General features: G+C 48.1%; 3 protein-coding genes and 1 long non-coding RNA gene across 11 annotated transcripts in view; 3 read left to right on the top strand and 1 right to left on the bottom strand.

Annotated features, from left to right (window-relative positions):
• The window catches only part of LOC119129646 (C-type mannose receptor 2-like), a 902,042-nt gene that overhangs the window by 696,940 nt on the left and 190,290 nt on the right, over window positions 1-14,812 (top strand). The window lies entirely within an intron of this gene.
• On the top strand, window positions 117-2,640 carry zdhhc21 (zinc finger DHHC-type palmitoyltransferase 21). Its single transcript, XM_037260454.1, has 8 exons — window positions 117-201; window positions 736-926; window positions 1,018-1,116; window positions 1,176-1,287; window positions 1,630-1,768; window positions 1,831-1,947; window positions 2,007-2,050; window positions 2,144-2,640. The coding sequence occupies exons 2-8, from the start codon at window positions 773-775 to the stop codon at window positions 2,274-2,276; spliced, it is 798 nt and encodes a 265-aa protein (XP_037116349.1). The 5' UTR covers window positions 117-201; window positions 736-772; the 3' UTR covers window positions 2,277-2,640.
• Window positions 2,948-3,761, bottom strand: LOC119128283. The gene is made up of 2 exons (XR_005098967.1): window positions 3,635-3,761; window positions 2,948-3,561 (listed from the first exon to the last, which is right to left on the bottom strand). It is a non-coding gene; the product is annotated as an uncharacterized LOC119128283 (long non-coding RNA).
• LOC119128131 (nuclear factor 1 B-type-like) overlaps window positions 5,465-14,812 on the top strand; it is a 40,738-nt gene continuing 31,390 nt past the window's right edge. For 4 of the 8 annotated variants that reach the window (XM_037260315.1, XM_037260321.1, XM_037260314.1 and 1 more), the window contains exons 1-2: window positions 5,468-5,916; window positions 7,151-7,682. In XM_037260315.1, coding sequence (XP_037116210.1) covers window positions 5,890-5,916; window positions 7,151-7,682 — 559 coding nt within the window. In that variant the 5' untranslated portion in view covers window positions 5,468-5,889. Of the gene's footprint in view, window positions 5,917-7,150; window positions 7,683-14,812 lie in introns of all 8 variants that reach the window. The other 4 variants (XM_037260320.1, XM_037260318.1, XM_037260313.1 and 1 more) reach the window with 4 other exon arrangements.

Genomic DNA, 14,812 nt, shown 5'->3' with positions numbered 1-14,812 from the left:
CCCTGAAATCCATCGTCTCCCATTTATTTATAAGCATTTCTTCCCCGACTTCTATGAACGAAAGCTTTTCTTAATATTCTTTTTGAAGTAACCAAACGAATGCTTTTATTTTGTACCGACACTTCCTGCCCCGCCCATGGAGACTTGAACGCGGAAGTATTGACGAATCCACCTGCGCCGGGTCGGACGATAAGGAAAAACGTACGTTTTAATATTTATAAATGACGTTGGAATATCTGTTACTAAGCGGGCACCGTCGAAGAAAATAGATATATAGATTTTTTTCTGAATCCAATGGGGTTGTTACGAGATAATATGTGCTAGCTAGTGTCTATCAAAAAATATGTTTAAGAAAAATGGCACTCGTTCTATACTGTGTGATGTTTATATTTTCACTCTCAAGTGAAGCTCGTGTCGTATCTGCAGTGTTTGAAATGAAATCACAAAACCGATTTTATTAAGTGTAAACCTGTTTATTAAAAAAGAAAAATCTAAACATTTACTACAATACCTGTAACATGAACGTATTTATTTGAAATCGAATTTCCAAGCATATTTACTACTATTTAAAACCTGTAATAAAATAAAAGGAAAAGGAAAAAAAAAAAAAAAAAACGGGATTCTTGATAGTGTCAACCAACACAAATCCCACATTTTCCATTGACACTAATCTTGAGTATCTTCATTTAAGTGTAGTTAGTGCATGGTGTCATTGATCGCCTCCTCTTTTGCTAGACCTCATCCTTGTCTCCCTGGAGGTGCAGCAGCAGCCATGAAACTCGGACTGCACTTTGTGGTCGACCCCGCGGGCTGGCTATGCGTCGGCGCCGTCTTTGGGATCTGGCTCTACAACTCCATTTTTGTTCCCAAGCTGATTCTGCTGCCACACTACAGAGAAGGCCACATTTCCTGGGCTCTCGTCATTTGTAAGGACTACACAATCCCACAAAGGGAAACGCTCACTCATTCTTGCTATTTTGATATGTAATGAGAAAAAAGATGGGGTATTTTCTTCAGGTTATTATGCTGCGTCAGCACTGTGCTTTTTAGCCCTGTTCAGGGCGTCCACGGCGGATCCTGGTCATCTTCCTCCAAACCCCCATATACCTCACTCTGGTATGTAAACCGCATATGTGTGTTGAAGTTGGACTCCCAATTTGCCACCTGTGTTTCAGAGCGAGAGCACTGGGAACTGTGCAACAAGTGCAACCTAATGAGGCCCAAAAGGACCCATCACTGCAGTCGTTGTGGCCACTGCGTGCGCAGGATGGACCACCATTGTCCCTGGTAACGAGCCGCAAGCGTAGCCCGCTCTTTGGACGTTTTTATCAAACCGCCGTCGTGGTGCCATTTACGGTAGCTCTGGTCAGGCTTTGTCGAGCCAGAGTAAGCAACGAAAGCCTGGCTGTGTTGACGTTCCTTCATAGTAGAGGCGACAAATACAATGAAAACGACAGGAGCCCCAAGATTGAACCTTGTGGAACTACAAACAATAGTACTAATATTTGTGTTCATAAGGCGATAGTTGTTCTATTGTGATTCACTTTTTTTTTTGTCAGCGGATAATGCTTTGTTTACTTCTTAATTTATTTGACAGTGCGGGAATGGTAAAGGGCTTTGTTTTTCCAGGATCAATAATTGCGTGGGGGAAGACAACCACTGGCTCTTCCTGCAGCTCTGCTTCTACACACAAGTCCTCAGTGCTTTGACTCTGGTGCTGGACTTCTGCCAGTACTATTACTTCCAACCTCTCACGCACCTTGACCAGGTACTCCATTTGCTGACATTGCCCAACGACACCGCTTGACTGTGTATTTTTTTGCCGCCCAGGGGAAGTTCACTACGCGGCACGAGCTGGCCCTGTTGCGGGCTTCGGCGCTCACGGGCGTGGTCATGTTCTGCGGCATGTCGGCCTTATTTTATTCGCAGATCGTCGGCATCCTTTCGGTAAGCGCTTGAGCGCGGTGCAGAACTTGTACCGTTTCATACCTGACTCTCTGTGACAGGATACCACCACCATCGAGAAGATGACTCGGTTCTCCAGTGAAATGTAAGGCCGCGGGATGTTCTTCCGATCTGCCGTCGATTGCTTTTCCGTTTTTCCCCTGACTTGCTTTGTTTTGGGTTTGTTTTGCCTCCGCAGTCACGGCCTGAGGAGATCGTGGAAGTGGGCCCTGGCCGACGTGTGCGGAACCCACTGGAAGGCGCTGTGGTTCGTGCCGCTTCGAAGCCGGCGGGCGCTCCAAGCCGGCGGCCTCTTTGAAGCCCACGTGTAGCTCAAGTCGTGGTTCTGAATGATCGCAAACCCTCTCAGGTTGATTTGGTTATTACACGCACGCGCACACAGACTGCTCGATTGACAATTGGACAGACCCGGGAATTTAACCCAACTTTTCCAATGGTTCCAATCTTTAAGCCAAATGGGGTTGTTTTTAACCAACCAGCATTTTGAAGGGTGTACATACATTCTATACATGATATACCAAAATATTTGCGCAAAACTAGCGTTTTATTTTTTGCAGTGGGTTATCGTAGGCAATAGTATGCACTGGTACTCTTGAAGAAGCACACACTTGAATTTTGTTTTTTTTAATCATGTATTTCTTCCAAAATGTCATACCAGGTCGGGTGTTTACATTACTGATTAATTGGGTTTGAACTTGTTTTTTTAATGTATGTATTTTATGTGATGCTTGTGACAGTTTGTTTTTGCATAACACTGGATCTGTATTGTACACAAATATCTTGGATTTTTTTTTTTTCTTTCAAAATCTATTTTTTTAACTATAACTCGACACACTTTTTTTTCCTCCCTTTTTTATGTTGGTTCATTTTCCCTCTTTTTCTAATTTTTAAACGTTGCAGGTTGCCACTGAAGATGGTCATGAAAGAAGTCAAAGAAGGAGATATTGTCGTTTGTCAATGCCCAGGCTTGCTTTTTGCACTGTGTTCCAAATTCTGAAGCGAGGGCGTTTTTTGGTTCATTTCCCCCGAGTCGTCCGGGGCGATGACAGCAGTATTTCGCTCAAATTTGGAACACGGTGGATATAACTTGTTGTGCTTTGTTTGCTTGTGTGTTCTCTACAAAAAGAGCGACGTTGCCATTCAAAAAAAATGTGGATTTGCACTTCTTAAAGCATTTTTGTCCAAATAGCAAGGCAATAAATGACCATCGGACTTGACCGTCCAGGATGTTTTCAGTCGCTTTCGCGTCCCAAGTGGCGCTTCCATTGTCCTGGGACAAGTCTGGTGAGGCATGCGTAACGTGCACGGCCGTGACCTTAACTGATGTGCCTTCACACACAACAAAGAGTTTTGTACTCCATCACCCAGAATGACCCCACCGACAAGTTGAACTCTCAATAATGCGTTGTTAGCTCTAGGTCAAGATAACATCAATAAAAACTCCTGTGGCCGCACATCCTGATTTATGTCAAAATAAAATCAGCCTGAATGAGGCCGCATCAACGTTTAATTTGCCATAGGACTCGCTCCTCTGCGGCGCCCGTGGGAAGAAGCGATTAATCTCTCGTAACGGTCGCTCAAGTGGACAACAACGACCTGCCACACAAAAGAAATACGTAATTAGTCAGAAAATAGTCACACTGTGCTGTCGCCGCGTACAGGCCTTTACCTTCTCCTTACTGGGCTAAAAAGGCCATCATCTTGATGTTACCTCCTGGTGGGTGTCATGGTGTCACTAGTCCACGACCCCCTCTTTCCGCTTTGTGTAAAATCTCAAGATGCTGGTTTTGGAGTGAAACCCTCCATGCATTGTAAGAAGCTTTCTCGTCTTGCTATCAGTGGCTTGCATCTCTCTGCCAGTGGCCAAGGAATTATGCCGGCAGGGTATCCGAAGGCATAAGGTGTTAGTGGCCCACATCTTATTCTTGCCGTTCAGCTGACTATTCAGGATAAGCCTCACCCTCCTTAGGTATTCGGCTGCAGCCAACTTCTGAGCTGCTTTGCTTGCGGAATTCTGGGGCATTTGCCGTTCTGCTCATCGGTTTGCTAGGCTGCCTTCAAGTAGTTTAAACCCTTCAATTGGGATTATTTTACCTCACCTGGATCATTTGCCCACAATGAGTGTGTGGGTGTGCGTATGTATATATATATATATATATATATATATATATGAGCTGCTCGGAAGTGAGGGATCTTGTGAAATCTTCCCCAGAAAGTGTGAGGCAATTAGTTGACAAATTGCGCCTCTAGAACTGCACTAACGACTGAGACCATGGTCCTTCCTTGTATTTTAAATGTGTAGCCTCTCTCCAACATGTTAATGTGACTCATCACTGCAGTACTGCATGTTTATTTTGATTATATGTTGTGCGTGGACTCGTGGTTAGCAAGTCTGACTCAGTTGTAAGGTTTTGTTCTCCCTGGTTATCTGCCAAGATGTGCCCTGTGATTGTTTGTCTGGTGAGCGGGTGTATGATATCTTTCACTCAAACTCGGCTAACCAGTGACCCTAAAAAGCACGAACGAGTGTTGTCTAAAAATACTTAACGTGTTGCTTTGGTACCATGACTGAAGCGACAACTGGCAGTTATGACTATGGCCGCTCGAGGGCGCCATATCCACGTTTTCTTGGCTACAATATCGGCACGTCACACGACCGGAAGTAGGTGGCCTTCAGTGGGCGAAGGCCAGCCAATCGTGTGCCGGAATGCCAAACCTCTTGGGAAAACATTTCCGCGTTATGAAAGGTAGGATCAACCAGTTCGGGAAGGTTATTTTCAAAATAAGGTACAAAAGTAGTGTTTAATGTTGTGACATTTTATATTGAGCACGGTGTAAAACGCCTTCAAACGTGGGTTAAAATCCACTTTACAATGAGCAAAACGGTGCGTTTTCGTGTGTGGGCCAGTTCACGATCGAGGCTCTGGCAACATTTTACATTGACAGCGCTTAGCAAGCGGAAACTGCGGACTACATTCGAGTTATTTTGGCTCAGCGCTGCGGGGCTGGCGGCCAGGCTGGCCACACAGTGAAAGTGAAGGCGGGGACGACAAGCCAAGCCGGCCTCCCCTTTTGGATCAACTTCACTGAACAAAAAAGAATCCTTGGAAGAGGAAGGAAGAGGAGCATAAAAGGGGGGAAGGGGACGCGAGGTGCTCCCGACGTATTTCCTTCCCACTTTTTTCACGCCCCCCCCCCTTAAAGTTGACAAATGCGAGTGTATCTTTGACTTTCAAGCTTCTGTTTACCTAATGCAGTACAGTGCAATGGTACGTGACATTCCATATTACTACTTTAATTGTCAGTGGTGTTATTATGTTTGCAAAGTGAAAGCACATTTGAATGGGTGAAATCTGCGTTGTTCGTTAACTCACTTCCCCCCCCCCCCCCCCCCCCCCCCGGTCCAAAGTACAAGAATCGCTTTTTCCCCCTGCAGACAATGTGCTCTGTGGATGGTTGGAAGGAAAGGAGGAGGAGGAGGAGGAGGAGGCAGTGGGTGGGAGGGTCGAGAAGGAGGGGTGTGAGCATGTAATTACGTGGGTTCAAAAAAAAAAAAAGTTGGTCTGATTTGCTGGAATCGCGCACGCAGGAACGAAGGTGCGCCACATATGAAGCAGTGCGAGCTCAGGGCGCAACATCACGCGCGCACACACACACACGCGCGTGAAAAAAAAACACAAAACCAACACACGCTGCAGCTCCACTTTGACGTCTGCTGCATTTGTTGCTTTTTTCACCCCGTTCCGACAATCTTTCGGACTGCGAAAACAGAGGCAAAGTTGATGGATTTTCTCCGAGGGTTTCTTCTGGCTTGCTGCGGATGAGTACGGCTCGCGGTGCGGGAATGGCGCGATAAAAGTCACCAGCAACTCTTTTTTCCCCCCCTTCTTCTCCCCGCTCACTTTGCTGTGCAGCCGACTCGTCATGTATTCTCCAATTTGTCTTACTCAGGTACGTATTGACTTAAAAGAAAAAAGAAAAAATCAGTCACAAATGTCTTCTGGTTCTCTGTCAAAGTGTATAAAAAAAAAAAGCGGTCCGCCAATAAGGTGCCAAGTGTTTCTAAATGTATATTTTTATTGACGGACGCCCCCTCCCTCCTCATGTGTGGAGATAAAGCCACTTTCACCGAGGAGATGAGGCTCCCGATAAGGTCCAACGAGACTGACTTTGACTGTTTATATTTTACTTGGCATTAAGTCAGTGATTGACTGAGATGTGGTTTAAGTTGTGCTTAAGAGGATTGTGCTTTTTATGGCCCCGGCTGAAGTACGGTGCCCCCACCCCCTCCCCTCCCACCGCTCCAGCAATTTGTCGTTACAGGATTTGGATTTGTCATTTAAAAAAAAAAAAAAAATCAAATGATGTAGGAAAAATTGCAATTTAACACTAGTGTTTTGTTTAAATAGGGAAAAAGGGGAAAAGATAAAAGTCACTTTGCATTTTGGCAAGCAAGTACAAATGGCTTATTTAGCAAACTTTGTTCAAATAAAACAAGTCTTTTTTCATTTTAACACAAGTGCAGTTAAAAATAATTGTGGAATTTGTGATTTTTAAAAAACAAAAGAACAAAATCTTCCGAATAAATCGGCGGTTGCTGTGTGAGACAAACATTCAACGACTGGCACGTTCATGCACTTGGATTAGCATTTGGATTATTATGATTACTATTATTATTATTTTACAGTACATAATGACATAAAAAGGGAGATGGTGGCCTCGTCGTTTTTTTGCAGCATTTTCAATGATAGATTTCTCCAAAACATTTTCAAATTGTTTTGCGTACGACAAGAGAGCAGCCCCGTTTATATGTCAATTTATTGACACGCCGGAAACTTTGACCCGAGGTATGTGCTTCCAAATATTTTGCCAAGGTCGCCTTTTGTGGACATGAGACAAAAAGCAGAGTGGGCGGCCGAGTCTCTGAAGTTGAACGACTTGTTTTCTTTTAAGGTGGAACTTTGAAATTGTTCAATTTATTTGGGACACAACATTTTATATTTATGGCTGTGAATGTATGTTTGTATTTTTGCCATTCCCAGAAGGGGAAAAAAAAAAAAATGCGTGCATCGTGATGCAAGTTGAGGCTCTGGTTTTCATTTTCATGTTTCAAAGCTTCATTATAGAAAATTTTTATCTCGTGTCCTTGAACTGACGTCTCGGGTATCCCCTCCCTCCCGCGCAGGATGAGTTCCATCCCTTCATCGAGGCCCTCCTGCCGCACGTCCGCGCCATCGCCTACACGTGGTTCAACCTGCAGGCCAGGAAGCGCAAGTACTTCAAGAAGCACGAGAAGCGGATGTCCAAGGACGAGGAACGTGCCGTCAAGGACGAGCTCCTCGGCGAGAAGGCCGAGGTCAAGCAGAAGTGGGCCTCGCGGCTGCTGGCCAAGCTACGCAAGGACATCCGGCAGGAGTACCGCGAGGACTTTGTGCTGAGCGTGACGGGCAAGAAGCACCCGTGCTGCGTGCTCTCCAACCCGGACCAGAAGGGCAAGATCCGCCGCATCGACTGCTTGCGGCAAGCCGACAAAGTCTGGCGCCTGGACCTGGTCATGGTCATCCTCTTCAAAGGCATCCCCCTGGAAAGTACGGATGGCGAGCGCCTGGTCAAGTCGCCGCATTGCACCAACCCAGCACTTTGCGTCCAGCCGCACCACATCACCGTCTCCGTCAAGGAGCTGGACTTGTTCCTCGCCTACTATGTCCAGGATCAAGGTAGGAACTCGCCTTACCCCTTTGGGTCTCGTGGTGTTTGTCGGGGGGGGGGGCTTCATTTAGAGCAAAAGCGTCAAACTCACTTTTGTCGCGGGCCGCTTTGTTGCCATCGTTTCCATCATGACTGTCAAGAAAAGGTAGTTTTGTGAAAATTGTTGAATTATTTGAAAAAGATGAATGGTAATTAAAAACTGCTAGCAATTTCTCTATTTTTCAAAAGTGAAGACAATTTGTAATTTTAGTATTGACACATGAAGTGGATGCACTATTTGTCCTGGCGGGCTTCGTAAAATGAAGTGGCGGGCCGTATCTAGCCCCCGGGCTTTGAGTTTGACACCTATGGTTTCCCCAAAAAGTCGACATGAGTGAAGGTGTAGTCCCTTTTTTCTGGGGTGCTCGATTGATGAGCAACAGAAAATGACAAAGTTGATCTCCTTCACCCAATGCCGATCGTCTGAAAAGGACCAGATCCAACCGTGACAACTTTCGCCGTTACCAAATAGAAATATCTGCATATTAATTATTTCTCATTTACTGAATTGAATTTTTGACCAGATTGGCCTTTTTGATTGGAGCAAGTGAATGAGGCGGCAAATGTGATTTGAAGAGATGCCCTCAACACTTGGTAGTGAGAATATTGAGATGAATTCTTTTTGGAGGTTGCCATCATTGATCAAATCCATATTTGATATTTCCTGAAAGTGTCACACGCTACATTGTCTTTTTGCACCTTTGCCCGCTTTTTTTTTTTTTTTTTTTTCCTGATGGCCCGTTCTATTCCGACAATGCTTGAGGCTTTTAGGACAGCATGGTTAAAAAACAAACAACAACAAAAAAAAACGCTTGCGAGGCTTTGTCATCGTGGCCAAAGCCCCGTCCGGCGCCATTTTGTGTTTTGACTCGTAGCGGGCAAAGCAGAAGGCAGAGCGCGCCCGCAAGAACGGTTGCCACTGGCACCGAGTTGGCATCGGAGCTTCCTTTGTGTCTTTTGTGGGCCGATGCCAGCCAGCCCTTGGCGGCGCTTTCTCATTTTGCGCTTTGCATCTGCCGCATGGCCAACTGGTCCCCCTTGAATAGGCAAAGCTCTCTTTTTTGCTCACCAACTAAAATGACCGCAGCGTTTTTGATTTGTCAATTGGAGGACAATTTGCCAACCGGCGATAGAACCTGAACCATGTGAACAAATTTTGCAGAATGTGCATATCGAAGCTAGAAATTGGACTGGGAATTTTCCAGATGATGGAATCACATGTCAATGTGGTGGTTTTATTTGAAAAAAGTGCGTGTGGAATTTGGGGAATATGCTGATGTGGAGAATGTTGAGCCCCCCCAGATGTTGTTTGCTGACCTGACCTGAACACAATTGTTGGTGGAAACACGTGGCGCTCGCTCCATCTTTATGTTGTTTGTTAGCGTGCGCTGCGGCACCATTTTCTTTCGCGCCGTGCCAAGGAGGCGGGCGGGCTGCCTACCAAAGCGGCGGGCCGTTGGAGGTTGCCATCCGAGCTTCTTTGTCGCCCCGAGCATGTCTTTGATTCGTGGCTCGCTGTCCGCAATGTTTTTTTTTTTTTTCCCACTCCTCGTTGTGGCATTCGTCGGCGTCTTGTGCGAAAACGCCAATATGCCACCTTCGTCCAGGGCACCGTGTGCCAGCTTTATTCTTTCAGAGAAGAGGCTACACGGGTGGACCCCGTGCATGGCGCACTGGGGAGAGGGAGGGGATGGGGGGGGGGTTGCCATGATGTGTTGCGTGCCATTCATTGTGCCAACTGGCAGTTTCAATGCAGGCTTCTCTCTCACACACACACACACACACACACACACACACACACACACACACACACACACACACACACACACACACAATAATTGCTAACACAATTCTCTGAGCGTGAACTCCAGCCTATCACAGAGGATACGTTCCAGATGCACCTGCAACTGTTTAAAAAAAAAAAAAAAAAAAAGAAAATTTAAAATTGCAATATGGACACCGTTAAAAAAAAAAAATGTGTCAGCAAAAAAGTCAGGCGGACGCTGCCGTAAAACATCACGACCTCCCTCGTTCTTCGCGGAAATGGACGGATCGCTTGCGCACACAACACATCTAGCGCCTTCTAACGAGACCCGGGCTTAACCTTTGGCCCCCGGGGGCCGTGACCCTTGCAAAGAGATACGGCGTGGTGTTTTGTGAAGGTTAATTGAGCACACACAAGAAAAAAAGTGGCGCATGATTGAAGTTGACCCCCGCGATGGTGGAAACCGCAACCCCAAAACCCGCGCGTCCCAATTTCGGTGCACGCCAAGCTAGCGGCCCGCCGAGCTAGCAGCCTGCCGAGCTAGCAGCCTTTGGTGTTCCTTTTGCCGAAACGGATGCTGCCAGCGTTGGGAACGCACCGAACGAGACATTAAAGTCGGAAGCTCCGGGTCGGGGGGGGACTCGAGGCGTAGAGAAAAGCTTTTGCGAGTGAACCGCGCAACCCTGCACTCGCTCGACTTCCTTATTAGTATGCAAGGGAGCCTGCGGTGTGCGGCCACCTCGGTCTCGGAGCCGTAACCTATCGAACACGTTCCCTCAATGTAATCCACTTAGAAGGCCTTCCCAGCTCGGGCGCTTGCCTTATTGATTTCCGCTTCCCACTCGATGTCTTGCCAATCTCTTTTGCTCTTAACCCAGGAGCTATTTTGGTTTTCTTTCTTGCATGCGCTCTCCTCGGCCGCCTTTCATTGGCGGATGCTTGTGATCTTGTGCTCTTTTGTCAAACGCCATCCCCGGTTGCGGCGCGGCTCTCTGTGCGGCTTGTGTTATTAGCGGCGGGGTTTTGCTCCGGCAAATACCTCCAGGCTTAAATGGGCCCTTTCTCTCGCTCTTCTCTGCTGTGTACATAAACCTCCATGGAAACGAGGCAACTCGAGCAGAGGGCGCCGAGAAATGTGGGTGCTCTTTTTTTCTTTTTTCTTTTCCCTCTCCCTGGAAAAAGTCCTTCTTTTCCTCGACAACTGTGTGTTTGATTTGCGCGTGCACAAACGCCGTACGTGGCTTCTGACATTGTGCTGAAAAGGCTTTTCTCGTCCGCTTCAGCCGCTCGCCGCTTTTGCAGATTGTGTCAGGAGTCCACGGTTAAGATCTCAGCTAGCCCGCACTTTCCCAGGCTTTCGGGGAGGACCTCGAATGCATTTGAAATCCCCCCGAGGCCACTTGACTGGAGCCCCCCCCCCGTGTCTGCCGGCCCGCCCAAATGAAGACAAATGGCCACATTCACCCCTAACCCAGGCATTAGACTGTACCTCACTGTCCTGCGTACAAAGGCTCTCCCTGCACCCCCTCGCCGTCATCTCTGCCGAGGCGGGGTGACGTTTGCCCCCAAGCGGGGCCGGCAGAAGTTCTCGCGTTCTGTTCTGAGCTAGAAGTACTGACACGGAAACTCCAGCACGACTCGACATGGGACTCGCTCTACCCGACTGAGTTTGACTCGCCGGAATTTCCGCCGCGGGAACGTAGCGCTTGAAAGTGGAAGGGCGCTGTTAGAAAAACACCCTCGAGGAGTCCTTGCAAAAGCCTTTTGGGCAACCAATGAAGGGAAGAAAAATGGCAAGGGGTAAGTTGAGTAGGTGGGGGAACTTTAGGCAGGGACAGACAGGCAGAGTGGTTGCCCAGGAGACCCTGACTTCTCTGTGCCCCCCCCCCCCCATCACCACCCTCCCTGCTTTGTCCCATCAAAGTCCTTTCAGTGCAGACAGGGTCGATCATTGGCCCAGAGTGATGGTTGTCTCGTCTTTTGTGCGCCGGCCCTACAGTGTGGCCCGTCACCGCGACAACTCCACAACGCCCGAATGGAACAGAATCACAAATGTAGTAAGGGCGGGCTGCTTTTTGCATATTGGAAACCCGAGCAGGTTTTCGAAGCCACGCAAGTGATCTCGCACACGCGTCGGCGTCACGTTCCTAAAAACGGACTCCTCGGCATCTGTTTCTTGCCAGGCCGCAAATGTGAAAGTGTGAGCGCAATAAAAAGCGCGTTCCGCATTTACCCGGTCGGCTTTGTAATTAGGCTTCTGACATGTGCGCGAGCGGCCCTGCACCCAACAATTTCTGCAAAAGAAACACGCTGCTCCGTGCCAGCCTTTACATAACGGACTTCCTTGACGCCGATTTCTTTCATCATTTGCCACTTGGGGCATTTATCAGCAAATAGCCTAGCTGTGTTACGCTACTCGCTCATTCCACTGTTATTTATATATAGAATCGTTTTTTTTTTTCTTTTCCTAAAAGCGCTTGCGGTCACAAGAGGCGTCCACCAACAAGGCGAGGAGCTCCCGCCGCCCGCTTGCGCTCCCTCAGGTGGCGGCGGCCGCGTGCATCCCGGCTGGACGTTTTCCCTCGGAACCTCTGGCTGTAAATGGAGCTTGCCATGTGTGTCTTGTTAAGGGCGGTTATGACAAATGGCAGCAGCTGTACAAACTAATCCCTGTGTAGCTTTCACACATGGCGCCCAATTAACAATGGACCAATGTGGGGCCCTAATCCACGGCGCAGCCAGGCTCTGGTCCTGTTTGCCGAGCCAACGCCGCCCCGGGAGACTCTCCCTCGCTCAATTCAGATGTGCGACGGATCTTTAGCCGAAAACTTTTTCGGTCCAGAAAGTGTTCCAAGGGCCCCCGCTTTTTACACCACAATTCTCGTCTTACCCTGGACGTGGCTTTCAAAGATACTTTTGTGAGCCTTTTGCGATCAGTCGCTTTGAATCACGTCCACACTTTCCGTCCGTCGTTGCCAACTAGTCCAAATGCTTCCGCTGAGCTCACGTGCGGGAAAAAAAAAAAAAAAACGGTACGCCGAAGTGTTGATGGCAGACGAGGCTGAGGCATTACTTGATGAACATTTAGAGAAAAATGCCAAAACAATCTGAGAGGAAAAAAAAACCCAACACAAATGCGTTATGCAAAGAAGATGAAGCCCTTTTGTTATGATTCGGTTTGTCCTCATCCACTATACTGCGGACATTAAAATGGATGAAGTCAACGGTGAAGCTATTGATCGGTTGCAGGCAGATGCACTTTTCTTAATGTATTCGACGCAGCCAGCCGACTGATTAGATGGAAGGGAGCAGCGTAGGGGCCAGATGTATGCATACGCTGCAGTATATAGAGGACCTCACAAGGGCACAGAGCGGGCCTTGGTTGTCACGTGCGCTGCCTCGCTTACTCCCGTGCATCGTGCCTTCCCGTGCCAACTGTCATGCAGAGAGGAACAAATTAGCTTAATGCTAACATATCATGTAAAACGCCATAGACTTACTCATAAAAATTAGCATTGATGTCGCAGTGATGATTAACCTTCAAACTGTCGCTTTAAGAAACAGCACCCATGTCAGAGGAACAAACTAGCTTAAGGTTAGCATATCATGTAAAATGCCATAGACTGGCTAATGAAAATTAGCATTGATGTAACCTTCAAACAACTGTCGCTTTAAGACACAGCGACAATTTGTTGCTGGCGTAGCGTGATGTAAAAAAACTAGCTTAATGCTAACACATAACTTGAAACGGCATGGAGTGGCTAAAGGGAATTAGCATCGATGTCACGGTGCTCGCAAACCTTCACACGAGCGCCAGAGCGGTCGACGTTAATGAATTGCGCGCGTGTGTTTATGCTAACCGTCGGTCGGGAAGAGCAACATTGTTTGTCTTCGGCGGTTGAACTTTCCCCCTTCGACGCCGTCTCGTACGCGGCAAACGCAGCCCCGGGGCCGTACAAAGCTGGCCCTGTTTGAGAGCACGAGGGGGCCCGAAACAAAACCAACGCTTTCCCCTTATTCTGGCAATCAAAGCAATTTTATCTGCGATCAACATATTCTCACCCTGAGAGCGAGCGAGTGCAGAAGAATGCCCCATTGACTGATGCCGCCATCCTCCCTCCCCTTCTGCCCGTCTTCTGTACGTCTCAATACTTTGAGGGTCTGGGAGAGGGTTGGGGTTGGGGGGGGCGGGCAGCCGGGGGCCGCATGCGTATGAGCCCGCCTGCATTGTTCAAGTAGCGAGCGTGTGCTCCCATGCTGGCAGCGCAAGGGTGGCGGGCCTGAAAAGACACAGCCGTCACCTGCCAGACTGCTGGAATGTTAATGCCGTGCCTCTGATAATTGGATTGCGGGCACACCGTCTATGAGGAATGGCCGGCTACTTTCCATCGTATTGTTCGCCTCAGTCGCTCTCGCTCTCAATAGGGCTCGTCTATGTTTAGACAAGCACTCGCGTCTCAATAAAGTCTGTTTACTGTGTGTGTGTGCGTGACATAGAACGAGAGCGTGTGTCTGGCCAGCGTGCATATCCGTACAGCGTCCGCGTTTGTGCGGCGACGTTGTTCTCCCGTAAAAAGTTGTGGCTCTCGTTGGACGAAAGGGGCACGAGGAGGGGCAAAGGTGTAGAGTCAGGCCGGGAGCGTGACGCAGCGCTTTCCCCGCCGCTGGCCTCCCGCGCTATTTCCAACCGGGCTGCAGCGAGCGGCTCCAGCCAGCCACTTGAGCGAGCGCCTCCATTGCGCTGACCTAAATTCTTGGTGCTCACCTCACAAGACCCTTTTGCCGTCTTCCATCCAAATGTTTTTTTTCCACGGCGCTAACCCTAACCCCCCCCCCCGCGCCCCCTCCCTCCTGTACGCCATAAGCGTATGCTTTGTTTGCCTTCGAGTGTGTAAGCTGCGCAGCTCTGTAAAACAGCAGCAAAAGAAAGCAGCTGTAATCCTGCTGAGCCTCCCGGCCAGAAACAATGACAGACCGTTTTGTTTTTCTTTGGCTTTTGGCTTTTGGCACACCGACTTGTTCTGCGGTTAGATAAACAGCCCGTAATTGCGTTTCATCTGCGTTAAAAGTTACGCCACCGGTTGGAGGAAGTACTCGAGTTGGGTCGCCTCTCGCGCCAACGTGAGCCACATCATTTGTCATGTCATTTAAGTTTATAAAAGGGCTCGGTATTAACATTTTAATAATTTAATGAAACTATTATTGAGTTACACTGAAATACTGAGTTGGGATGTCGGGCCTTTGAAATATGGCAACGCAACTATAAAAGAATTGCGAAAAAAGAGCTTTGCGTTAACCGTCCGCATATAGCGCCAAATACTGCAGCGGAGGACT

This window comes from Syngnathus acus, chromosome 10 (assembly GCF_901709675.1).
Source record: "Syngnathus acus chromosome 10, fSynAcu1.2, whole genome shotgun sequence".
NCBI classification, from domain to species: Eukaryota; Metazoa; Chordata; class Actinopteri; order Syngnathiformes; family Syngnathidae; genus Syngnathus; species Syngnathus acus.
Note: the sequence above shows the minus strand (reverse complement) of the source record. Positions and strands in the feature narration are given on the sequence as shown.